The sequence below is a fragment of the Dama dama genome, chromosome 16, assembly GCF_033118175.1.
Source record: "Dama dama isolate Ldn47 chromosome 16, ASM3311817v1, whole genome shotgun sequence".
Taxonomy (NCBI): domain Eukaryota; kingdom Metazoa; phylum Chordata; class Mammalia; order Artiodactyla; family Cervidae; genus Dama; species Dama dama.
In genome coordinates this window covers 10,978,661-11,004,425 of record NC_083696.1, presented here as the reverse complement: position 1 = coordinate 11,004,425, position 25,765 = coordinate 10,978,661, and the positions used below count along the sequence as shown (strand labels likewise).

General features: G+C 42.0%; 1 protein-coding gene and 1 non-coding gene across 3 annotated transcripts in view; both read right to left on the bottom strand.

The window, feature by feature from the left end:
- Positions 1-335: 335 nt before the first annotated feature.
- On the bottom strand, positions 336-442 carry LOC133071513 (U6 spliceosomal RNA). The gene has a single exon (XR_009696456.1). It is a non-coding gene; the product is annotated as a U6 spliceosomal RNA (small nuclear RNA).
- A 6,634-nt stretch (positions 443-7,076) lies between these two features.
- SUSD1 (sushi domain containing 1) overlaps positions 7,077-25,765 on the bottom strand; it is a 183,681-nt gene continuing 164,992 nt past the window's right edge. The window contains exon 16 of one of the 2 annotated variants that reach the window (XM_061163419.1): positions 7,077-7,346. In XM_061163419.1, coding sequence (XP_061019402.1) covers positions 7,303-7,346 — 44 coding nt within the window. In that variant the 3' untranslated portion in view covers positions 7,077-7,302. The remainder of the gene's footprint in view (positions 7,347-25,765) is intronic. The other variant, XM_061163424.1, reaches the window with a different exon arrangement.

The window sequence follows — 25,765 nt, the reverse complement described above, 5'->3', positions numbered from 1 at the left end:
TTTAAATTATTTTTATTATTTTTATTATTTTTATTTATTTTTTATTTTTTTCATTTATTTTTATCAGTTGGAGGCTAATTACTTTGCAATATTGTAGTGGTTTTTGTCATACACTGACATGAATCAGCCATGGATTTACATGTATTCGCCATCCCAGTCCCCCCTCCCACCTCCCTCTCCACCCGATCCCTCTGGGTCTTCCCAGTGCACCAGGCCCGAGCATTTGTCTCATGCATCCAACCTGGGCTGGTGATCTGTTTCACCCTTGATAATATACATGTTTCGATGCTGTTCTCTCGAAACATCCCACCCTCGCCTTCTCCCACAGAGTCCAAAAAAATATGGACCGCTTCACAAATTTGCATGTCATCCTTGCACAGGGGCCATGCTAATCTTCTCTGTATCATTCCAATTTTAGTATATGTGCTGCCGAAGCGAGCACCATTCTCTAGCTTTTTTTTAAAGAGAAAACCTGCTGGGACTTCCTTGGCCATCCAGTGGTTAGGGCTCTGTGCTTCCACTACAGGGGGCATGAGTTTGATCCTTGGTCAGGGAGCTAAGAGCCTGCATGCCACTTGGTCATGGCACTTGGTACAGTCAAAAGAAAAAAAGAAAAGCTGCCAACATACAAACTACCCTTTGTGTGCATGCCTACAGGTGTGCATGCCTACAGGTGTGCATGCCTACAGGTGTACATATGCATCAGCACACACAAAAGCACGTTTATATTTTTGTATTTTTCTGGGTATAAAATAAGGTATGCTCATTGTGCATTGGGATGCCTTATGAAGACAGAACTGACAGGCCTAGCTGATGGACTGGAGGTGGAGGATAAGGAGAATGGCAGAATCAGAAATGATGCTGAGACTTCTGACCTGAGCATGTAGACAGAGAGCAAACTGTTGGAAGGAAGTTTCCAACAGGCAGCTCATGATTCCACTGCCTGAAAAAGGGGATAGACTATCCAAGAAAAAACAAAGAGGAAACTCTTAGATGGAAGAGAGAGGTCAGGAGGCCCAGGCGGTCTGGGGGGGGACTCTGGACCCTCCAGGCCTGCATCATCTCTGCTGCTGCAGATCATCAGTGGTCAGGAGACTCTGGGGCCCCAGGGGAGGCAGGGGCCCAGGAGGGAGCTGCACACCCCGGCACCATGTGCCTTGAGCAACAATTGAGAAAATACAGGGGAAAACTGGCCCCTGGTGTGGCTGTTTCACCAAACAGAGACGAAACCACAAACAGCAGAGTTCCCCAGTGAGCACTGCTCTCGGTCCAGCTCTTTGCACGTCAAGTAAGAGGTGGTGAAGGTTTCCACACACTAAGGAAATCGCCCCCAAATAGGAATAATGTTAATGACAAAAATGCCAGACAGATGAGGTGGTGGGGCAGCTATTCGGGAGGGCAGTGGGAACCTTCTAGAAGGGCCTTGCAAATCAGACCACAAAGTGCTCCCCTCTGATCACGGCAGTTTTTGGAAATCAGTGTAGCCAATGGCAGCGCTTGACACTCAGATGTGAGAAATGTCACTTTTCTTTGTTTCTATAAATAAGATCAGTGTGCTCAGGGACCCACTGCTTGGTGAGCGAAGTGTTCCATCTCAGTCCCACTTGGAGTGCTGTCTTCCATCTCAGCAACTCCCTACGTCACACTCACACATACCCATGGAAGAGGCTGCAGATACCCGGGCATTGCAGGGTGCAAGAACACCAGGGCAAGGACAAGGCAGTCCAGGAAACAGACGTTAATGAAATCTCACTGGGATGGGAGCCATGGGCTGTGGAAACCGCTAAGCATCTAGAGCTAGTGGGTGTGAACCAGATAGATTTCTGCAAAGGGTGAAGCGAATGAAGTGATAAGAAGAGAAGTAACAGTGGTCCACGGCCTCTTCAAGATGCAGAATGGCTTTTCCCTAGAGAGAGACAGCTGAGGCAAAGCCCCCTAAGCAACAGGTACTCAGCATGGGTCACATACATGGGGAGGAGGAGGAAGCCGAGGAAGGAGCCCCAGGAGCCCTAGGAACTCGCCACCTACTCAGGGCTCTGGCTGCAGGCCTCTTATAGTTGCTCCTTCCAGAACATTCCCCCTGAACCTGATTGCTCTCTTCCTACCTTCAGGCCCCAGCTTCGTATCTCATTTCAGTACTCCACCCTGACCCTTTAGATGTTAAGGCCCTTCTTTGGTCTCCACCTGCCCTCATGCAGGCTTAAAGCCTTAGTTCTCGTTCCTCACACTGAACCCACAGGGCCTTCCTACTGACTCCCCTTCTCTCCTGGCTCCAGATATCGGCCTGAGATAAAGGCAAACTACTCTCTCTAAAGCCAGGGTTTAACAGTTACCCTTGTTGGCATCTTCCTATTTTCCCTAGACTCCAGCTCATGCTTGCCATGACAACTCTGAATTTCCGGTTCGTTCTGTGGCCTGCCCTTTTTCTAGACTTTGGCTGGTTGCTTTTCCAACAACAACAAATTCTTCTTATTCAGATGAGGAGTGGAGCAGGGGCTGCATCAGTGCTGGGCTCCCCCGAGTCCAGGGATCCTGTGCCCACGATTAAGGGGTGATGGAGAAGACAATGGCACCCCACTCCAGTCCTCTTGCCTGGAAAATCCCATGGACGGAGGAGCCTGGTGGGCTGCAGTCCATGGGGTCGCGAAGAGTCAGACATGACTGAGCGACTTCACTTTCACTTTTCACTTTTATGCACTGGAGAAGGAAATGGCAACCCACTCCAGTGTCCTTGCCTGGAGAATCCCAGGGACGGGGTCGCACAGGGTCGGACACGACTGAAGTGACCTAGCAGCAGCAGCAGTCAGGCCCCCTAAGGCTAACAGCGCCCTCTAGTGGTAGTGATGCAACTGCAGCTGAGGGCACGGATAGTAATAACAACATTAATAGCAAACTTTTTTTTTTGTGCTTGTATTTTATATATTTTACATATGCTAGTCATTTAATATTTACATCAATCCATTGAGAGTAACATGATTATTATCACTATTTTATAGATAAGGAAATAGGTACACAGAGAGATTAAGTAAGTTGCCCAAGGTTACAAAGCTAGCTAGGAACAGAGCCAGGATCCGAGTCCAGGAAGTCTGGTTTCAAGGTTGGTGATTTAACCTCTATGCCTGGAATTCCCTGGCGGTCCAGTGGTTAACACTTCTATTTCAATGCAGGAGCACAGGTTTCATCCCTGGTCTCGAACTAAGATCCCACATGCCACGAGTCCAAAAACCAAACAAAAAACCTCTGTACCATATAGCCTCCTATAATAAAAGACAGCACGTACCCATTCCACTAAACCCCTCAAACACAGACATTTCCTTCCCCCTCCGCAGAAATTCCTTTTTTAGGCTCCCTCTGAAGAGAGAAGCAAGAATAATAGTTCAGCTGCAGCCCAGATATAGGCTAGCACCCAGAAACACCAAGGGACCACCACAGAGCTCCGAAGTCTGAAGAGCTGTCCAACTTCCAGCCAAGGTTCCCTGTATTTACAGGGGGGGGGGGTAGTTTTAGGTTCTGCGTGTTCCTCTTCCAAGACCTGTCCCGCAGGCTCAGCCCTAAGCAGGATGAACATGAAGGGTCTTATGAGTTGTTTCCGCTGACCCACACATGTGAGGAAGCACATGATCCCTGTCATTTGAGGATGGAGCCCATGACCACCTCGTGGGCATTGTCCTCATTTTTTTTCACTTTTTCTGCCTGTGTTGCCTGGAACACTGCAAAGTTTCATTCTGCCTAATATCCCCATGACAGGAGTTCTGGGAGAACTCAGCCAACATTGATGAATCTCAAACCCAAGAAGATAAGAAGTCATGTTCAAAGAAGCAGAATCCACAAACTAAACGAATTATTTAAAGGAAACCCAATCTTTAACTTGTATCTCTGTTGTATTACGAGGGATTTAATTTATAATTCCCATCAAGATTATGTGGGACTGAGTCTTTAAGACTGCCAAGACATGGAAAACAAACTCATGGTTACCAAAACAGATAGTGGAGTAGGGGGTGAGATAAATTAGGAGTTTGGGATTAACATACATACTACTATATAAAACTATCTAAACAACAGAGACCTACTGTCTAACATAGGGAACTATATTCAATATCTTCTGTTGTTGTTCAGCTGCTTAGTCATGTCTAGCACTTTGTGATCCCATGGACTGGAACATGCCAGGCTCCCCTGTCCTTCATCATCTCCCGGAGCGTGCTCAAACTCATGTCCCTTGAGTCAATGATGCCATCTAACCATCTCTTTCTCTGTTGCCCCCTCTTCCTCCTGCTTTCAATCTTTCCCAGTATCAGGGTCTTTTCCATTGAGCTGGCTCTTCGCATCAGGTGGCCAAAGTATTGAAGCTTCAGCTTCAGCACCAGTTCTTCCAAAGGATATTCAGGATTGATTCCTTTGATTATCTTCTAATAACCTATAATGGAAAAGAATCTGATTTTTCCATTATGTATATAGAAAGATATATATATATATATATATATATATATATATATATATATATATATATATATATATATATAGAAAGAGAGAGAGAGTATATATATATATCCAGCAGTGACAAATTCCTTCTCTACATCTGTGTGCCTCAGTGGAAGGCATGGCAGAAGCACTTACCCACACAGCATCTGAGAAAGGCCCTGCTCAGAATAACTGCTCCCTGTTCCTTTGAAAACTTTATTGCAGCCTTTCCACCTTCTGGAGTGGAGGCCAGGAGCCTTCAGAACAATCAGGCCATTCTAACCCCAAAATGATTTCTGCCAACTTTTAGGATACTTGAAAGATGTTATTTCTTTCTTTCTTTTTTGCTTGTTTTTTGTGGGATCTTCCTGGATCAGGGATCAAACCCACGTCACCTGCATTGGCAGGCGGATTCTTTACCACTGAGCCACCTGGGACCTGGGAAGCCCTCAGAGATGTCATTTCTAATCAGGCCTCTCAGGCTTCAAGCACAAGAGAGGCAAACTCCAGCCACCATCACCCATCTCCTACCCTCTTCTCATCTCTGTCTCCTTCCTACTCTGGGCCCCTAGTCCCCACCTCCTTCCAGGTTGGCCCTCAGTCTTCCCGAGGCTTTTTAGGAAGCCTGGAGGACCTCACACTCAACAAGAATGATGCTGTCTCAGCCTGAGTTTGCTAGGCTCCCTAGTTCAGGGAGGGGATGACACAAGATCAGGAAGGAAGGACATCTGGCTCAAGCCCTCTTCCTCGTTGCCACCAACTGTCCCCACGTTGACGGTTGCCACTGGGCAGCTGCCAGTACCAAGGGACCATGAGGAAAAGAAGCCCCTGGCTCACCACTGCGCCTCATTTCCAGGTCAGAGCCGAGTCCCACTGAGCCTGAGGACAAAACCCACCATATCTCTTATCTCTGTTTTCATCTCTCCTTGTCCATTGCTTTTGGGGCAAGGGACAAAAGCTATAAGACCTATAAGCTTTTATAATCTGACCTTTAAGCTTTGGGGAATGTATGATTATTTCCTTTCTGGCCAAAAGTGAAAGTCGCTCAGTTGTGTCCAACTCTTTGCAACCCCATGGACGATAGCCTGTCAGACTCCTCTGTCCATGGAATTCTCCAAGCCAAAATACTGGAGTGGGTAGCTGTTCCCTTCTCCAGAGGATCTTCCCAACCCAGAGATCAAACTCGGCTCTCCCACATTGCAGATGGATTCTTTATCATCTGAACCACTAGTGAAGGCCATCTGGCCAAAGAAGAGGTGTTATTAATGTTACTAATATTCCACAGGCAAGGAAATCCAAAGAGACAGGACAAATGGAACATATTTTTTTCTCTCTTCATTAAAAATCCACAGTAAAAAGAATGTTCTTCAAAAGGCGTAAACCAACAAAGAGAATTGTAGAAGAAATAACAGCAGACTCAGGAATTAATGTTGTTTTTTAAAATTTTATAATTTTTTTAAAGTAATGAATTCATCAATCTATTAAAATTTTTTTTGAAGAATGCTTGATTTACAATGTTGTGTTAGTTTCAGATGTACAGCACAATGATTCAGTTTACAGTCTTTTTCAAATTACACTTCACACTTTGGCAGCTGGTTTTTTTTTTTTCAATTTTTTAAAAAGTTGTATAGTTCATGTACAGTGTTGTGTTAATTTCAGCATACATATATATCTTTTTTTTCCAGATTCTTCTCCCTTATAGGTTATAAAATATTGAGTATAGTTCCCTGTGCTATACAGTACTGCATTTTTTTTTTAATGGAAAACAGATAGAAAAGAAAGGAGATAGGAGAAAGATGAGGAGGCTGCAGGGGGAAGCCAGGAAGAAGCAAAACGATTCCCACCCAAGGAAGGCTTAGGGCCGGAGACACTAGGACCTCTCACAGCAATGCAAGAAGCCAGAGGACAGTTGAACAATAGCAGACACAACTGTCCCAAGTATCACATTTTTAAAGGAAAAAAGTTTGTCTCCCTCAACTTAAGAGAAAAAAAAAAAGCATTGTTAAATCAGCCTCTGTCATTGACAGAGATGGAGCCCCGTTTTTCTTCTCTTGTATAGTCAAATTGGTCTTAAATAGCATTTGTATTCCCTGTGTTCGTATCCTCACCTCTCTCCCACTCCCGAAGAAACTGCCGTCTACTCTTCTCTCCCATCACTTCCCTAAGCTCCTCTTGCTGATCCATTGAGCAATTTGGGTTCATGTAAGACATGCTCTCTTCAGCCTATGGCATTATTCACCTTTCCTTCTTTCTTGAGACCCTTTCCTGCCCTTGATTTCTGAATCTCCCCTCAAATGGCTTCTACTTCACGACCTTTTTAACAAGGTTTTTCATTTTCCCCTCTCTGAAGTGTTGATTTCTTAGAGATTCTGTGTTGTTCCAGTCTCACTCCGCTCACTGTACCAACAATATATTCACCCATGAGAACTCTACAAGGGTTTCTCACTGATGAATTGAACTCAGCTGATTTCATCATCTTTCCGACCATCTTCCATCTCCAAGAAAGGCATCACCACAAATCCTACAAACCTGGCATTCCTATTATTCTTTTCCCTCTCATTCACTGTTCTGGTTTTCCGTTGGTGCATAACAAATGACTCTCAATATATAGGGGCTAAAAACAGCAATTTATTTGACTCATGATTTTGGGGATCCAGAATGCATGAAGGGCTTGGCTAGCTGGCTCATCTGTGAGCTAAGTGCTTCAGCTGGGACATCTGGGGTGGGGGACCAACTTTGAAGATGTCTTCGTCCCTCACAGTGTGGGACACCTCAGTACTCCTCCGTCTCTTTCTCTTCACATGCCATCTCATCTTCCAGGACCTCTCCACGGCCTTGGGCTTCTCACGGCTTGTTCTTTGGGTAGTCACACTTCTTACCTGGGGGTTCTAAGAGACAGGAAGTGGAAGATATCAGGCTGGTTGAACGCTACACTGGGAAATGGCACAGTGTTAATTCTTCCATGTTCTATTGGTTAGAGAGAGTAGTCTCAGGACTCACCCAGAGTTAAGAACGTGGAGACAGGCTCCATCTCTTGATCTGGATGGGAAACATTATTGCATCCATCTTTGGAAATACACCCTGCCATGTTCACCCACACAATCAATCCCCAAGTCTTATCCATTCTACCTTCTAAATACTTCTCAAATGTATTTTCCTCTCTCTTTCTCCATTGCATCACCTTCTGCAGGCCACCATTTTTTCTCTCCTGAAAGCTTGTCTTAGCTTCTTAACTGGCTTCTATGATACTTGTAGAGTGCCTTCATTCTTGGTGTGACTATTAGAGTGATCCTTTTATATGGCAAACTTAATTACACGTCTCCCTATACTTAAAACTTCACAAAATTCCCACTGCATTTAAGAAAAATCTAACATAGGTCATACGTTCTTTCATGCCTCTAACCCTAATTATATTTCCACCTCAACTCAGAGGATATAATGCATTAGTCTACGGCTCTATATATTTGAAACATCTTAAACTAGATTTTTAACCTTACATAAAATTACTTTCATACTTATGTTAATGTTTCATTTGTGCCTTTGGGGTAATTTAATATTTATTATGAATCTCTGGTGCATATAAAATAGCTATTACTCCAAAGATACTTACAGGTGAAGGTAGTATTTCCAAAAGTATATGACTGTGATACCTTTCTATCCTCAAGCTTTTAATCTTTTTTGGATGTAATGAATGATTGTGTTATTCATAGAGATTTTTCAAAGTTAATTAATTAACTTATGGTTGTACTGGGTCTTTGTTGCTGTGCATGGGCTTCTCTCTAGTTGTGGAAAGTGGGAGCTACTCTTTGTTTTAGTACATGGGCTTCTCATTGTGGTGGCCTCATGGGCTTAGTTGCTCCATAGCATGTGGGCCCTTCCAGAACAAGGGATGGAACCTGTGTCCCCTGGCAGGCAGATTCTTAACCACTGGACCACTGGGGAAGTTTTCATAGACATTTTTAAATTTCACCACTCCCAACACTCTTTCACTACGTTCATGGCTTCTGATGTTATAATGGTAGCTATTTTTGAATGACTTCTTTTATACAAAGAAAATTTATTTGTCAAACATTAAACAGAAATAAATAACAGACTTTAAAATTAATATGAAAGTCTTTATCTTTTCATAGGACAACTTTACTCATTTACATTTATTTTCTTGGTTGAAAAACTTGGTTTCTCATCACGAATTTTATGTTTTGCATTTGTGCTCCTTTGTTTTCTATTAATTGTCTTTGGGCATTTAGCTTAAAGTTTTATGATATACCTTTGATAGTGCCCTGGAAAATAAATCAATGTTTCTAATTATACTAGTATTTTTATTTATTTCTTTGCATGATCAAAAAAAATTTTTAATTTTGACTAGGCCACAATTTTTTGCCTCACTGTCCAGTTTTGCTTACTGAGAATCTATCACATATAGGACACAATAATACATAGTAAAGAAATAAAAATCTCTCACAGACCCTACAGTTTTGCAAAGAAGATTATAATATAAAAAAATAAAATAGGCAAGTACATGTTCTACACTCAGGTTATTGTCATACATGTTTAACCATATAATCAATTTCAAGAGTAATATCTGGCTTTTGCAGTCACTTTGGAACTACATGTATCCTTTTTTATATATAAGTGATTTTCAGTGCTCCTATGATGTTCCCACTCTTGAGTCCTTCTTTATTTCTCTCCTTGGCTATAATACATCTTTCAAAAGCTAGGGAAATTCTCCAAGAGCCAGCTAGCAAAGCAAAGGGACCCCAGAACCATATAAAATTGATTCAGTCATGATTTTTCAGCAGTAGGGCACCATGACACACGCAGCAAGCCTGTGGATTTAAAAAGATGAAACTTCCTTGCAAAGTTCTAGAAAGCACTGCTCAGTTTCCAAAGAGGCATGTTTCTAAGACCTTAGGAGCTTGAATTGCTTTTAGGAACAATTCTTCTTTTTCCATTGCTTATAGGAACAACAATTCAGGGTTCACTGCACCCATAAAGAGATCTTAGAGCTAGCCATGCAAAAGTTGAGGCAGGCTTTGTAATAGAAGCATGGAGAAGGTTGTCTCAGGAAACCAGAGAGGAACTGAAATGATTGCTTCTGATCTCACAGAAACTAGATTGAGATAGCATCTGTTTCCTCTTGTGGACCAGACGTCTGGGGACTGACGCAGGACTGTGGATTAGGGAATGAACTTGATACTTGCATAATGACTGCCTAGCGAACAGCTATTTATTCTGGGCAAATGTAAGCAGGAAGCTAACTCCCAAACTGTGGAACCCAGAGACTAGGGAAAAGAAAAATCGATCTGAGAGTCAAGAAGTGTGTCAAGAGATTCATGTCAGGAAACCAGCCCAAGTTCCATGCCAGCGCTGGACACCTTTGCCTGTATGTCAAAGACAGCTGTTAGCTTTCTGGTGATGCATGCATATCGGTGGCTTGTCTGACTCCGGAAATATTTGGCTTGCTTGCCCATGTGACTCAGACTCTGGAAAGTGATGGAAGAAAGAAAAAGCTAGTTTGAGACAGGGAAAACCAACCAATATTCAGGCCTCTTCTCTTGACTCTTGAAAGGTCTGGAGAAGTTATCAATTACCACCAAACTCTTAAATTCTCAAATAGGAATTTGTCCTGGAAAAAAAAGAGCAAGGTATTTGGAACAGAGGCTTATACCCCATACTCTTGGGGAAGTGGGTGGAACTGCCCAGAAAAGAGGTAAATTTTCTGAAAGGAGACATGTGAACTAATGGTTTTATGTTATAACAAAGGATTTTTCCTGCCAGTATTTCATGCTTCTCTCCTTCTCTTTCATTTTTCCCCATCAAACATAAACTATGTATTCACAAGGGATTTTCATTCAAAAGTACCTCCTTTAGATCTATACCTTTCTATCTACATCTATGTCTAGTCTCATATATATTTATATGATGTGAGAGCTGGACCATTAAGAAGACTGAGCACTGAAGGATTGATGCTTTTGAATTGTGATGCTGGAGAAGACTTTTGAGAGTCCCTTGGACTGAGAGCAGATCAAACCAGTCCATCCTAAAGGAAATCAACCCTGAATATTCATTGGAAGGACTGATGCTGAAGCTGAAGCTCCAATACCTCAGCCACCTGATGTGAAGAGCTGACTCATTGGAAAATATCCCGATTCTGGGAAAGACTGAGGGGAAGAGAAGAAGGCAGCAGAAGATGAGATGATTGGATGGCATCACCACTCAATGGATGTGATTTGAGCAAACTTTGGGAGATAGTGAAGGACAGGGAAGACTGGCGTGCTGCAGTTCATGGGATTGCAAAGAGTTGGACACAACTTAGTGACTGAACAACAAAAAACAGCAATATATTTATAGCTTGTTAAAAATATAATTATAGGTTATAGGTTATAAAGTTAAATTTTTCATTTAAAGCATTCTATTATTCATATATTTGTCCCATTTCTTAGTAATTAAAGAATTCATCATTTTTGCACCATATATATTAGAGAAGTAATTTTAATTTTAAAATACTTTATTTTAGATCAACATCTCATTGATATACTGTCATTTCACTTTAAGGTACTGAGAAAATTTTCATATTACATAAAGGCAAAACTCTACTTTTAAAAATCTAACAAATGGCAGAATCTAATTTTCTTAACTGTGTGGAAAAAAATCTTAATTTTAAACAAATAAATTAAATGACATGTTATGTTGAGTCTGGTTTGGGGATCAAGCATGTTCTACAATGAAGTACTAAAGCAAGAGTGTGTATGCCATCAAAAATGGACAAAACCATTCTCAAAATTGTTTGAAGGTTTTAAATTTTTGAACATTAAAAATCTATTGGCGGGGGCAGGGGAGCTCCCTTGGTGGTCCAGTGTTGGGAACAGGTTCCATCCCTGGTTAGGTAACTAAGATCCCACATACCAGTGGGGCAACTAGTGAAAGCCAGAGTGCCGTGATAAAGACCCAGGGCAATCAAAAAATTTTAAAGAATCTATTGGTTTACTGTTTTAATTTTGTGTTTTATATCTGGATGACAAAATTAGAAAGTTCCAAGCAGCTAACAGGAGACTTTCTCTGAATATAAAACCATCTAAGTGTAGATACTCTTTCTTCCCAATAAATAGAAAAGGTAAGCTATGAATGTCACTATTTTTTTTTGCATATTAATTTTTCAAGTACTAGGAACTCCGTTATGCTGTATGAGAATTTGGATTGGGTAAATGCAACAAGATAGAATGAATACCAGGGGTAGAATGAAGATCAGTCTGAGGCAAATTTGCAGAATTGTTATTTTATATCCTTTATTAGTTTGTGGCATATGTTTCAATGTCAGAGTTTCTTATGCTTGGCCTTTAATCAGCAATCAACTGTGAGGATAAATGAAACAATACAGGTGATAAATAAGAAAAAAAAAAGCTATTTAACCAAATAGTAAATCCTGTAGACAATTCACTCAACAGAGCATTCATCTGATTTCCACTAAATATTGTGCATGATCACTCCATGTGCTCCTAAAAGCTCTCAAATGTTCCATATCTCAGGAAAGAGTACTGATTTAAAAAAATAAAAATCGAACCAGATACCATTAGCCACGGGGAAGAATATTGATTAAAGAAATAGAAACTGAACCAGATGCCATTAGCCACCTTTCATGATATGAATCCCTGAAATACAGGACTTTGGAGATGCTGAAGTATTGATGTTCAAGACAGCAAGCCATCAGAACACAATTAAAAATTGCCAGACTTGGAACCTTAAAACTCATCTTTTTTTCCCCTCACACACATGGAAATGTTTCTGCAAATCATTATGTGTTATCATTAGGGGGTAGGTGCCCATAAAATTCCTGGAGAGGTACAAACTTTCAAACTGCATGTATAAAACATAATTATTTGAGAAGGGCAAGCTCCCTTTCCCAGAGAAAGTAGCCTTCTGAATAATTATAGTTATTTTAATCCATCTGTTGTTATCGGTTGTGTAACAGATGTTTAATCCATCTGTTGTTATGCTGAGTTATTGAGCATATTCTCAAAAGGTTTTTTTTTCTTTTAATATAGATTTATTTACTTATTTATTTGGTCAGTTGTGGCAAGTAGGATCTTCGCTCTTGCGTTGTGCCATGTGAACTCCTGATTGTGGCACATGGGATCTACTTCCCTGACCAGGGATCGAACCCAGGGCCCCTGCACTGGGAACTTGGAGTCTTACCACTGGATCACCAGGGAAGTCCCTCAAACTTCTTTATCTGCCCAAGCCTACAGAATATATAAAAAAGGGAAACGGTGATTGAAGGAGGGCCAGCCCTGGACTGTCCCCCAGAAACAAACCCTCAGTAGCTGATAGGCAATAGCCAAGCACTGAGAAAGGGATGTGTGTTTGTCCCTGGGAGAAGGGACACTGACATTGTGTTTTTGCATCAGAGATATTTGTTCTTTCAACTTGTAAGGAAATCCATCCAACTTGTCTGTGTAGGGCTCCAAACAGAAGACTTAAGAAATAAATTTTGGCCTGACACTTTTGTTTGTCCATTTTTCTATTTTCGTGTAAAAAACCACAGTTTTAACATTCTTCCTCCCTCTGCTGTGTTGTATTTGTTTTTCCAACTTTGATCAGAACTTACTTCAGCAGCAATGACGTTGAGTGAAGGAACTTCCCAATGCGCCTGAGGAAACCAGCCCCCAAACAGATTCTGGCTGCTAACCCAGAATTCTTCTTTCCTACAGCTCTGTGCTGCCTGCCTCAGTTTTCCTAGGATATGCATGGCAGGGCTGGTTCCATTGACAGCCCTGGTTATAGGGTTGAGCTGTGTGGTTCTCAGAACTGCAAACTTTCTGTCGACTAGCTCCTACAATCAAGTCAATCACAAAACTCACTTTTACAGACTTCGTTGGAAAGCACAATTCATTCTTTCCGGGATTTTTTTTAAAAAAGAAGAAGAAGAAAGAAAGGAAGAAGGAAAGGGAGAGAAGGAGGGAGGGAGAGGGCGAGGAAGGAAGAAGGAAGGAAGGAGGAGAAGAGGCACTTTGGACCGTGTTTGATATTATTTCACATTGTGTTTTTAAATGTCCCAAATTAGCCAGGGTCCCATTTGTTTCCCCTCTTTAGTCCAGAATGTGGGAAGGACTGGAGAAGCTCTTTTCCTGAAGAAATGAGATTGCAGTGCTCCCGAGTGTCCAGAAAGCCCAGAACAAAGTTGCCATCGACTTAGGATAAGTCCCCTTCCCCCAGCTCATTGTTCACGCTCCCCGCCATGTGGACACGACTCAGAGGGACATGTTTACTGCTGAGTCGGGCACACCGCTTCTGTTTCAATTTCATAAGAATAACAAGAATTGTTGTTTAGTTATTAGATCATGTTAGACTCTTGCGACCCCATGGACGGAATGGTAATCGTTAAAACACAATCCAAAGGAACTGGGGCCCTCATAATCCGCTGATGGAAATGTGAAGTGATACAGGATGTTTTTTTTTAAAAAGCCAGACCTATTAGGCTAAGTGAAAGAAGACAGACATGTAAAGCCACATATTGTATGATTACATATTTATGAAATTTCTGATGCCTATGGCTGATTCAAGTTGAGGTTTGACAGAAACAAGAAAATTCTGTACACCAATTATCCTTCAATTAAACAATAAATAAATTTTTAAAACTTTCTGAAATAAACAAAGCCATGTATAAAGAAGCTAGATTAGGATTTCTCAGGGTCTGGGGTGAGAGAAGAATTGGGACTGATGGCCAATAGGTAGGGGGTCTCTATGGGAGGCAGCGATAGAAATATTCTGGGATTAGATAGTGTGATGGTCGAACAACATAGTGAATATTTAAAAACCATGGAACTGTACACTTTAAAGTGGTGAATTTTGTGTTATAGGAATTATCTCAAAACAAATTAAAACTAAAAGCACTGAGTCACACATTCCAAAGAGTCTAAATTAAAGCAACAACTCTGTACAGATATGTTCAATGACAGAAAGGATACTTTTCTTGACATGGGGGCATGGAGGGAAAGAGAAAGGCCAATCATATCTGGGGGAAATGATCTATTCTACTTGTGTTGTTACAAACAATAAATAAAGTTAAACAGAAACTTACCGCAAATCTTATCATGGATTTCACTCCTGAGAACCTACCCAAGGAAAATGAGAACATGTCCACACAGAAATCACACTCATAGCAGCATTATTCATAATAGCCAAAAAGTAGTCCACCAACTGGTGAGTGGAAGACAAAATGTGGTATATCCACATCATTGAATACTAGTCAGCGACAAAGGAATGAAGTGATGATATACAAAATACTTCAAAAGCATTATGCTAAGTGAAAAAGAACCAGACCTAAAAGACTGCCTAGTGTACGATTTCGTTTGAGCTAATTTCATGGGAAAGGGAAACTTATCGACAGAAAACATTGCTGGTTGCATGATGAGAAAGTTCTAAAACTGGATTGTGGTCATGACTGCGCAGCTCTACAAATTTGCTAAAAACTGTTGAAGAGTATATTTATAATTAGTGAAAGGTGGGTGGAGTGGGAAGAAGGGAGGGAAGGAGGAAGGCAGAAAAGAAGAAAGGAAGGAGGAATGGAAGAGGAGGTGGGAAGAAAGGAAGGGAGAGGGAAGGAGGCAGAAAAGAATGAAAACACAATTTTTTTAAACCAAAAAATATAAAACAATGTGACAGACTTTTAATAAGTTTCAGATTAAAACACAGCTATACCAACTCGATGAACATGTTTTTGAGTAAACTCCAGGAGCTGGTGATGGACAGGGAGGCCTGGCATGCTGCAATTCATGGGGTTGCAAAGAGTTGGACACGACTGAGCGACTGAACTGAACTGAATTGACTGAATGCAAAATACTTAGAAAAGTGTAAAATGTGGGCAAAGATACATCAAACAAACACAAAAAGGTCTGGCAAGTAACATGCACCATGGAGAAAACAGTCAATAATATTGTCATATCTTTGTATGGTGACAGATGATAACAAGACTTATTGTGATGATCATTTTGTAATGTATAAAAATACTGAATTATGTTGTGCACCTAAAACTAATATTGCAAGCCAATTTTACTTCAATTCAAAAGAAAATCCTGGCAATACTCATAGCAGAAAAGTGGAATTAAGTTTGAAAAAGGCTTAAGTCTTCAACAAGGCAAAGAATCATTTTATATGAGTAAGAGGTTAAAAGATGAATGAAGAAATATTAAAGCTTGTCATGTAATTTTCTAAATATGCCATTGTAGCAATATGTTTGTGACTTCCTATTGTTCTATCACCAAATGAACAATAAATAAAGTTATTAAATGTTGACTAATACATACAGTAAGTTTGAATTAGTAGACATAATAGTTACATATAAAATTGTTTCTTTTAAATGTCAAAGAAACAGTTGCACAGAGAAAGAGTCCCATAAGGAAAGCTCATTAATTTCTGAAACCAGCAGCTTTTGGACTATATCCTCTGATCACAAGTAGACATGAAAAACAAAACAATGATACAAAGACAAGCTCTCTACTATATACAGGAAGGGAACTTTTAGCTGCTTCTCCCCATGCCACAAGCTCTCTGCCCACTCACTTCCTGCCTCACACTTTCCCCCAAGCCAGGTGGCTTTACAGAATCTCTGCCCACTTCCCCATCCTCTTCCAGTTCTGTATGCCTAGGGACTCCTGACGCCTAGGTGGCAATAGTCAGGGCACCTCTCAGAGCCCAGCCAGCTCATGCAGCAGGAGACCCGAATGTTTGATCCCAAGATTCAGAGCTGAACCTATGTTAGGCTTGACACCACTATAGCCTCTCCAGAGCTTCTCTCTGAACATTATATGAACTGGCTCAGCTGTTAATAAAGTGGTGCTTTGATTCCCATTGGGTTAGTCTTGGGGGTGTCATACCTCATGGCTTGTAGGATCTTAATTCCCCCACCAGGGATTGAACCTGGGGTGGAGAGTGAAGCCTGGAGTCCTAACCACTGGACCACCAGGAATTCCCTAGTGTTTCTTATATACAGCACTGAACAAACCTCTAGGGAAGCATTGAGTGGCTGGTGAGGATGATTTATGCATTTCTGCAATTTCAGATGTAGGTCATATTGGCAATTGTCATCAACATTCCATCTTGATTTTTAACATCCACCATTTAGAAACTGGAAAAGACTTCTGCACTCCCCAATATCAGCTTACTATTGCAAGCTATTTATAAAATATAACTTGTTTAAAAAATGAGATGCTTCCATTTAATAATGCTTTTATTACCAGATGAAGAATAATGACAATGGGTTAACATTTAATGACAGGGATTTAAGTAAAATCCACTTCAAAGAAGTCAAGAAGATCAAAATAATAAAGATGAAGGTGGAAACTACTTAGTTAGGAAACAGAACTGGACAGAACAGATAAGCAAATTCAAGAGTTGTTTCTTTGGGAAAAGAAGAAAGAGACGAATCTCTGGTAAATCCAGTTATTAAAAAACACAATCAGGCAACACAAATAATTACATTTATCCAGAGTCCATAAAGGATTGAATTGCTGATATGAAGATTTAGAAATCTTTCATGAATACCATAAACTGTTGTGTCCTAGTGAGCATGAAGACCCCACTGAAATATACAGTTCTCTTGTCTACAAAACTCCCTATCACCCACTGCACCACCCTGACTCCAGAACTTCACTCCTCACTTCAGCAGTCCTGAGGCAGGAGAATTCCCTTAGAACAGGGCCTCTGATTGACAATTCATACTGGACAGGCTGACCCCTTTTCTATCTAAAAATGCAAGAAGTTCAGTTTCCACTGCAAACCCCGGGGCACAATGCCAGTTCCTTTCAAGTAGCCTTGACCTTGTCTCTTTTCAAGCTAAACTGCAGCCCCACTTTTAGCCCCATCAGAAAGCCTAACTGAACAATAAGCTTGGCTTGGAAAACATGGAGACCACGGGGCATAATGTTCAGAGTTTGACCTGGGAAATGCTGAACTGAATAAAGACTTTGTTACAGGAGAAAGCAAATTGATGGGGGAGGGGGGGCATGGCGTAGAATGAGTGGGCAAGGATAATACACATTCCATGGGGGAAAGTTAAACAATCTTGCACCAGGCTAATCAGTTAAGTTTCTGATCTAGTTCCACCTTTTCCACATTTTAGTTGTATAACTTCTGAGGTTATCATTTCTATAAATTGGAGACAATCACCACTTATCTCACAGAAGAATTGTTAGGAGTAAATAAGGCCACAGATGTGGAAATATTTACAAAGAGTGAGACTTGGTATGATGGTAGTGCAGGAAGAGGGGATTTCTCTGCTTCTTTGGCGATGAGCTAGGACAGCCTGGAATCTGTTCCACAGCAGTCATGACATTCACCTTTCAAATGCAACAGTCCTTTATCTGCAACAGTCTTTCTTGGTCTCTCCAGACTGGCCTGGAGCTGCCAGCGGACTGCTGTGAGGTTAAGTGAATGTTAGTCACTCAGTTGTGTCCAACTCCGCGACCCCGTGGACTCTGCCCGCCTGGTTCCTCTGTCCCTGAAATTCTCCAGGCAAGAATACTGGAGTGGGTTGCCATTTCCTCCTCCAGGGAATCTTCCCCATCCAGGGATTGAACCCAGGTCTCCTGCATTGCAGGCAGATTCTTTACCATCTGAGCCACCAGGGAAGACCTGCCATTGTCAAAAAGTCCAGCTGTCCCAGCCAAGGAGGGGAGCATACTTCTAGAACCCAGTAATCCCACAAGGATGTAAATAAGGGCAACACAATACCCTGATTCCTCCCCTCGAGCACCCAGATTCCTTGATCACCAAGGCCTTTGGGTAAGAGGGCTTGCAAAGCTGGAGAACTGACCTTACCTATGAAACAAATATTTGAAAACCCCATCAGGACTCAGACCCATGTGGGGAAGCATAGAGCCTCTCAGCAGGGGCTCATTGATTTGTTTGTGCGTTGGAACTTAATGGAAACCCATTTCTCTGTCTCTACCAGTAAATATTTAATCAAATCCAATCCACTGATCATTAATGGGCTGGATTTTTAAGGACAGGTGCAAAGAAGACTTGAGACTGGTGTCACGAGAGCAAAATCTGAGGGTGCACTCAGAGATGGAAATTCCTGAAATAGATCATAGTACGATGTGGCTCACATTCATGATAAAGTTGCATTTTAAATCACTGAAAGGAGGAATTATTCCACAAGTAATATGGCTAACCATTTGGGGAAAACTAAACTAGCCAACTATTTGGGGGGAAGTAATTGAAACTTACTTTACGTTAAAATGCATTCAGATAAAATACGTAATTAAATGTAAAAATAATTGGACTTCCCTGGAGGCCCAGTTGGAGAAGGCAATGGCACTCCACTCCAGCACTCTTGCTGGAAAATCCCATGGACGGAGGAGCCCGGTGGGCTGCAGTCCATGGGGTCGCGAAGAGTCGGACATGACTGAGCGACTTTCACTTTCACTTTCCACTTTCATGCATTGGAGAAGGAAGTGGCAACCCACTCCAGTGTTCTTGCCTGGAGAATCCCAGGGCTGGAGGAGCCTGGCAGGCTGCCATCTATGGGGTCGCAGAGTTGGACACGACTGAAGTGACTTAGCAGCAGCAGCAGGAGGCCCAGTGGTTAAGACTCCATGCTTCCACTGCAGGGGGCACAGGTTCAGTCCCTAGTTGAGGAATTAAGATCCCACATGCCACTCAGTGTAGCCAAAAAATAAGAAAACATAAAAATAAATGTAAAAAAATCATAGTAGCTTATATACATGAATATTCATATAATCTTGGCATATGCAAAGCCTTTAGAAGCTTAATACAAAAATTAGAAACCACAAAGGAAAAGAGTAATAAAGCTAACAGTTGTATAACAGTAAACAATACTATATAGCAACAAAAATAAAAAACAACAAAGCATAAACAAAAGACAAACATGAAACTGGGAAAATATTTGCAACATAAATATATTTTTAAACACCAAATGTAGTTTGGTGTGTTATATATGTCTGTGTGTGTTATATTACATATAAAGATTTCTTACAAATTAAGCCAAAAAATGAAAATTCCAACAGAAAAAATGGATAAAGGGTTCCACCTCCTGGGTTTTTAAGTATCAAGTAAGGGAAGACATTCTTTACTTGGAGGAATATGTAAGTCTGAAAGCAGAAACTTTTCTTTAAATCTTTAAAAAAACATATTTACTTATTTATTTGGCTGCATTGGGTCTTTGTTGTGGCACACAAGCTTCTCTATAGCTGATTCTCAGTAGCCCCAGGACGTGCAGGATCCTAGTTCCCTTGCCAGGGATCTAACCTGTGTCCCTTGCATTCGAAGACAGATTCTTAATCACTGGACTACCAGGGATGTCCCTAAAAGCAGAAACTTTTTCTGTAGCCTTTGAGATTTCTCTGTATATAGAGACTACAGCTTTGGGGCCACCTCTATCCACTAGATAGAGAATGCTTTGAACATGTAAGTGAAACCCAGAGAAAGATGGAAATTCTGTGGCTACATTTTACTTTATAGTAGTAGAATAAGCTGTAATATTTTATATAAAGGTCCTGATTTTTGCAACATTCTCAAAGTCGTTGGGGCAAATTTTCCAAAGATGGCTGCACAAATGTATGTCTCAACCCACATGCTCTGATTATAATAGAAATATGCAAATAACAAGGTTCAGTCAAAAGATACTGATTGCATCCCAGTACGTACTGACCTTTAAGTCATGACCCAAAATTCAGACCTTAACATTTAAAGCCATGTTACACCCTATTCTACAATAGCATGATGGTAAAAGCCCAGGATCTAAGAGTTAATTTTCCAGGGTTTAGCACTTGGTTTACCATTAATTGTGCGACCTTGGAAGAGTGACTTAACTTTTCTGTGCTTTCCATTTCTTTATTGGTATAATGGGAATAATAATGGCTCTGATTCATAGAGTTGTTGCTAGTGCATGTATGCGCACACACTGGGTCCCTTTAGTTGTGTACAGTTCTTTGCAACCCTGTGGACCATAGCCCTCCAGGCTCCTCTGTCCATGGGATTCTTCAGGTTACCATGCTCTCCTCTAGGGGATCTTCCCAACCCAAGAATCAAACCTGCATCTCTTACATCTTCTGCATTGATAGGTTGGTTCTTGATCACTATCGCCACCTGGGAAGCCCTGCTAGTGCATAAATACACATAAATAAAGAACTCAGAATAGTTCTGAAAACATATCATATGCTTGATATATGGTATCTGATTTTATTCTGGGTGTTCTTATTTACCTGATTGATACATTAATAGAAAGAAGGAAAAAAGAAATAGAGAAACATTGTTGGCCCCTTGTGGCTCATACTGTAAAGAATCTGCCTGCAGTGTGGGAGACCTGTGTTCGAGCCCTGGGTCGGAAAGATCCCCTGGAGGAGGGAATGGTTACCTACTCCAGTGTTCTTGCCTGGAGAATTCTGTGGATAGAGGAGCATCGAGGGCTACAATCCATGGGGTCACCAAGAGTCAGACATGGCTGAGTGACTAACACATACACACACACACACAGAAATATTGTACCAAACTGATGTTCTTTATTTAGATTCATAAGTGGAGGCAAGGAATTGTCTCTTGATTCACTCTGCTGCCTACTCTGATGGGCATTTCTTGGGCAACCATGTCCTAATATGTTATGGCCAGACCAAGCCTGCCCTGGAGGAGCATGGCCTGATCCACGTGCCTTCTTTTTTTTTTTTTTTTTTTAACATTTATTAATTCAGCTGCATCAGGTCTTAGTTGCAGCATGCCAGATCTTTCATTTCAGCTTGAGGACTCTCTAGTAATGGCACCTGGCCTCCAGGGTTCGTGGGCTTCAGTGGTTGCAGCACATGGGTTTAGCTGTTCCTCGGTACATGGGATCTTGTTTCCCCAACCAGGGATTGAACCTGCATCCCCTGCATTGCAAGGCAGATTCTTAACCACTGGACCACCGCGGGGAAGTCCTCCACATACCTTCTGGAAGTTGACATTTGGGCGTAGGTACTTGTGGGTGGAGGGGAAGATGGAAAGGAGAGATCAGGACACTGTAAGGAAAGCTAGCTCTAAGGAAAGGATCGAAGTCAGGATGTTAGTGCACAGAGACAGATCACATATTTTGTCTTTTCTCCCAAGCCTGGGCACCACCACTTTCTACTGTGGTTGAAGAGAGGCCAAGCCTGTAGAGTAACTTATGCTAGTGGGGACCCAGACTGAGGATGCTGGGCTGGGAGTGAGCTTTGGAAAAGAGGGAAAAGGCAGAATGTCCTCCAGAATCCTGCAGCCTTCCGGCTTCACTCACTGAGAGTGCAGCGAGAGCAGCCTCCTCACCATTTCCAAAGGCTTATCCCATCCCCAGTCACTCCAAGCACCACGACACGTAGAGTCTGTGTCATGGTCAAATGCTCAGAGTGGTTGGTGTTCAGCTGCTAAGGACTGCAGCGAGCCAGGCTTCCCTGTCCTTCACCATCTCCCAGAGTTTGCTCAAACTCATGTCCATTGAGTTGGTGATGCCATCCAATCATCTTATCTTCTGTCGTCCCCTTCTCCTGCCTTCAATCTTTCCCAGCATCAGGGTCTTAGTCTGGATCTAGTGCTAAAACTGAAACATTTAAGAGTGAGCTCAGGGAAGGATGAGAAATAGAATTTCTTGAGTGCCTACTGAAAGTCAAGAAAAGAGTTAAATCCTTTTCCATCATTTCATGCAGGCTTCAAAAAGATTCTGAAAAGATACTTGTACCCCCATGCAGTAGCCAAGACATGGAAATGTCCATCAACAGATGGATGGATAAAGATGTGGTGTGTGTGTATATATATATATATATATATATATATATATATATATATAAAATGGAATGCTATTCAGCCATAAGTAAGAATGAAATAATGTCATTCCCAGCAACATGGATGCAGCTAGAGATTATCATACTAAGTGAAGTAAGCCAGAAAGAGAAAGACAAATACCATATGATATCACTTACATATGGAATCTAAAATATGACACAAACTTATCTACAAAACAGAAACAGTCTCACAGACACAGAGAACAGGCTTGCAGTTGCCAAGAGGGAGAGGGAGAGGGAGTGGAGGAGGGGAGGATTGGGAATTTGGGATTAGCCGAGGTAACTATTATATATAGAATAAACAATAAGGTATAACACTGGGAACTAGATTCAATATCCCATGATAACCCCCCCACACACACATATCTGAATCACTTTGCTATACAGCAGAAATTAATTCAACATTGTAAATCAACTATACGTCAATATAAGAAATTTTAAAATAAAAAAATAAAAAAGGATTTTGAGCTCAACATTTTTATTTATTTCCAGGTAAAATGGGAAACTGAGGTTTAGTATTAGAACTAGGGTTTGAATCCAACACCAGTCCCATAATCCCAGGCTCATAATCTTCGGAGTACACCAGTGAAAAATACAAATGTGGATATAAAAATATCCGTACATCCACTCACTCCCCTAGCCGCAGGCTAGAAAAAGGAGGGAAGATAGGGCTGGCAGACGCCAAAGCAGGACTTGAGGTTCACAATAACAGGATGTGCTGAGCACAGCAGTGTCTTCTGGTAGCAGAGCCGGCAGTCACCTGCCCTCCTCCCGCTTGTTTACAAGTCAGGAAATGAAGAGGGGATGGCGAACACGAGGGGGAAATTGACAAGCAAGCGAGCTCTAGAAGTTTCAGTGAGCAGCGATGGTTCTCTCCCATTTTGTGATCAGCAGGGTAGAGAGAATGTCAAGGTCACAGACAAGACGAGTGTGTAGGCAATGTCTCCCGGTCCACACAGCCTGCAGGCACAGTAAGAGAGATGCCGTGAAGGATGCTGGCTCAGCAATCTCAGGCAGAACCCATGGTATCAGCAGTTTCCTCCCCCAGCCAATCCCTCTTTTTCTGACTCAAGGACTCACAGGCTCAGGAGGATTTAATAGATTCTGGGGGTAGATATATTTGGTTCAAATCTTGGGTCTCCTGTGTTCCTTGGTCATTGTGAAAAACTCAATAGAACAATATCAGTAAGGGACCAGCACAAGGCAGCGTTCACTCACTTCACTTGTCAAGGGTATAATTCTAGACTTCTCCAAGTGGTTACAGAGTCCTACCAGCTCTTAAGACCTTAAACAGTTCAAACCAGCTTCCTTCCCCAGCCTCAGATCAGGCTACCAAAATGCTCCACTGAACCATCAGATTTCACTTCATCACAGTCACAGAAATATAGACTTGAAAAAAAAATTGTATCATTCAACTTTAATCTATATTCTACTGTCACACTACACACCTACAGTTCACTGTGATTTAGTATAGTTAGAAATCCCCTAGTTGCCTTATAAAATAGCACACTCTGTACACTATCTTAGGGGAAGGTGTAGCTTTCAAGAGTCATTTCCAGGGTGCAGTTCCTTATTTACTTGTCACAGCCGCCCTTACATGGGTATCTGGTTGAGATGGTTTAGTACAGCTGCAGTGGTTCCCTTGCTGAGGTCAATCTGAGGACATATATGTTTTTTCTATCATAGTGACATTTAGTACATTCACACTGTTGTGCAGTCATCACCACTATCTAGTGCAAAACACATTTATCGCCCTAAAAGGAAATCATGTTCCCATTATGCCGTCAGTCCCTGTCGCCTCTCCCCCTAGTCCCTGGCAGCCACTAATTTGCCTTCTGTCTCCATGGATTTGCCTATTCTGGATATTTCATAGGAATGGAGTCACACAGGTAATATATCTTTAAGAGCTAAGGTTAACCCCATCTGACTGAGAGGCCCCCAACCAATCAAGGGTCCCCAGGCTCACTGGCCCATCATAGTCTGGTGCACCCTGACTGCCACTAATGACTGACGTCTTCAGATGAGGAAAGGTATCTCTCTGGGCTGCTTATTCAGTAATTCTATGGGTTGAAACCCCAGTTTCTCTCTTCTCTGGGTTTCTCCCGACCCAACCTGACCTTTCATATTGAAGCCAACAGCTCCATTACTGCAGTGGGGTCATTCTGCTATAAGACATGAACTCTCTCATAGTACTTAAAGTCAAAGAAGTAGACGTAATTTTTTGAGAAATGAGTATAGGACAAGAAGAGTGTCTAGGACAGAACTCTGAGGAGTTCCAAACAAAGAAACTAGATAGAGGAGTTGTTGATAAACAAAACCAAGACAAAAATGGTCAGAGAAGTAAGAGAAAAATCCAGGACTGTGACATGTCACAGAAGCCAAAGGAAAGCATGTTTTAAGAAGAAGAGAGGTGTCAATGGAAATCAAATCAGCTGAGGACTGAATAACCAACTTCACAAGGGCGGTTCTGATAGATGCCTCTGCTGGAAACCAGGTCACTGTGGGCTGCAGATGGAACAGAGGTGGTGGGGGTGAAGACAGTGAGGGGATTCAATACTCTCGAGAAGTCTGGCTATAAAGGAGAAAAGAAACAGTGAGTTGTAGCTTGAGAAGAGCATGGGGGTCTACGGAGGGTTGTTTCAGGGGCTTTCTTTTTGTTTGGGGCATGAAACACAAAAGAATGTGTTTTCAGGTTGATAGGAGTCTCCCAGAGAAGAGAGATTTAAGATGCAAGACCTCACACTGTGGCCCTCAGAAGTTAAGAGGATGGAGCCAGGACCCAGAGCCACTGAGAGCGGATCTGCTCCCCCAACGAGAGCCTGAGGACAAGACCCAGACACAGGGTCTGTCCAACAGACCTGGAAGCAGGGCGACCCCTGGAAGCAGAAAATGGGGGCTGGAGTGGTAAGACTGGCCTGTCCTCGCATCAGAAGGACTTCTGATTGTGGTCTCAGACAAGTAATTGGTACAGAGCCAGTCAGGCTATGTCCACGGCACCCTCAGGGACTCTCTCACAGCTGTCCCAGCAGGCAGACAAAGCCCCTCTGTGAGAGGCTCGAATTGTGTAAAGAGACAGTAATGAGTGGAAAAGATGGATTAGAGGAAGAGCCAGAAAGCAGGATTCCTGTTTCCCAAGCTTGGATTCCCACCCCATCTGACACAGGGGACATCTCTCAGATGGAGTAGGCTCACAGAGGGGGACCAGACAAAGAGGGTGACCAAAGTAAGTGTGTGGTCACATTTGAGTTCTTGTGCCTGACTCACAGTGAGGCCAAGCAAACCTAACTTCAGAATTCAGACCAGAGAAAGATTTATTGCAGGTGCTGAGCAAGGAGAATCTGTAGCTTGTGCTTAAAAAAGGCCTGAATTCTCCAGTGGTTTTTGGGGAAACATTTTTAAAGGCAAAATTTGGGAAGACTTCCCTGGCTGTCCAGTGGTCAAGACTCAGTGCTTCCAATGCAAGAGGCACAGGTTCAGTCTCTTGTCAGGGAACGAAGATCCCA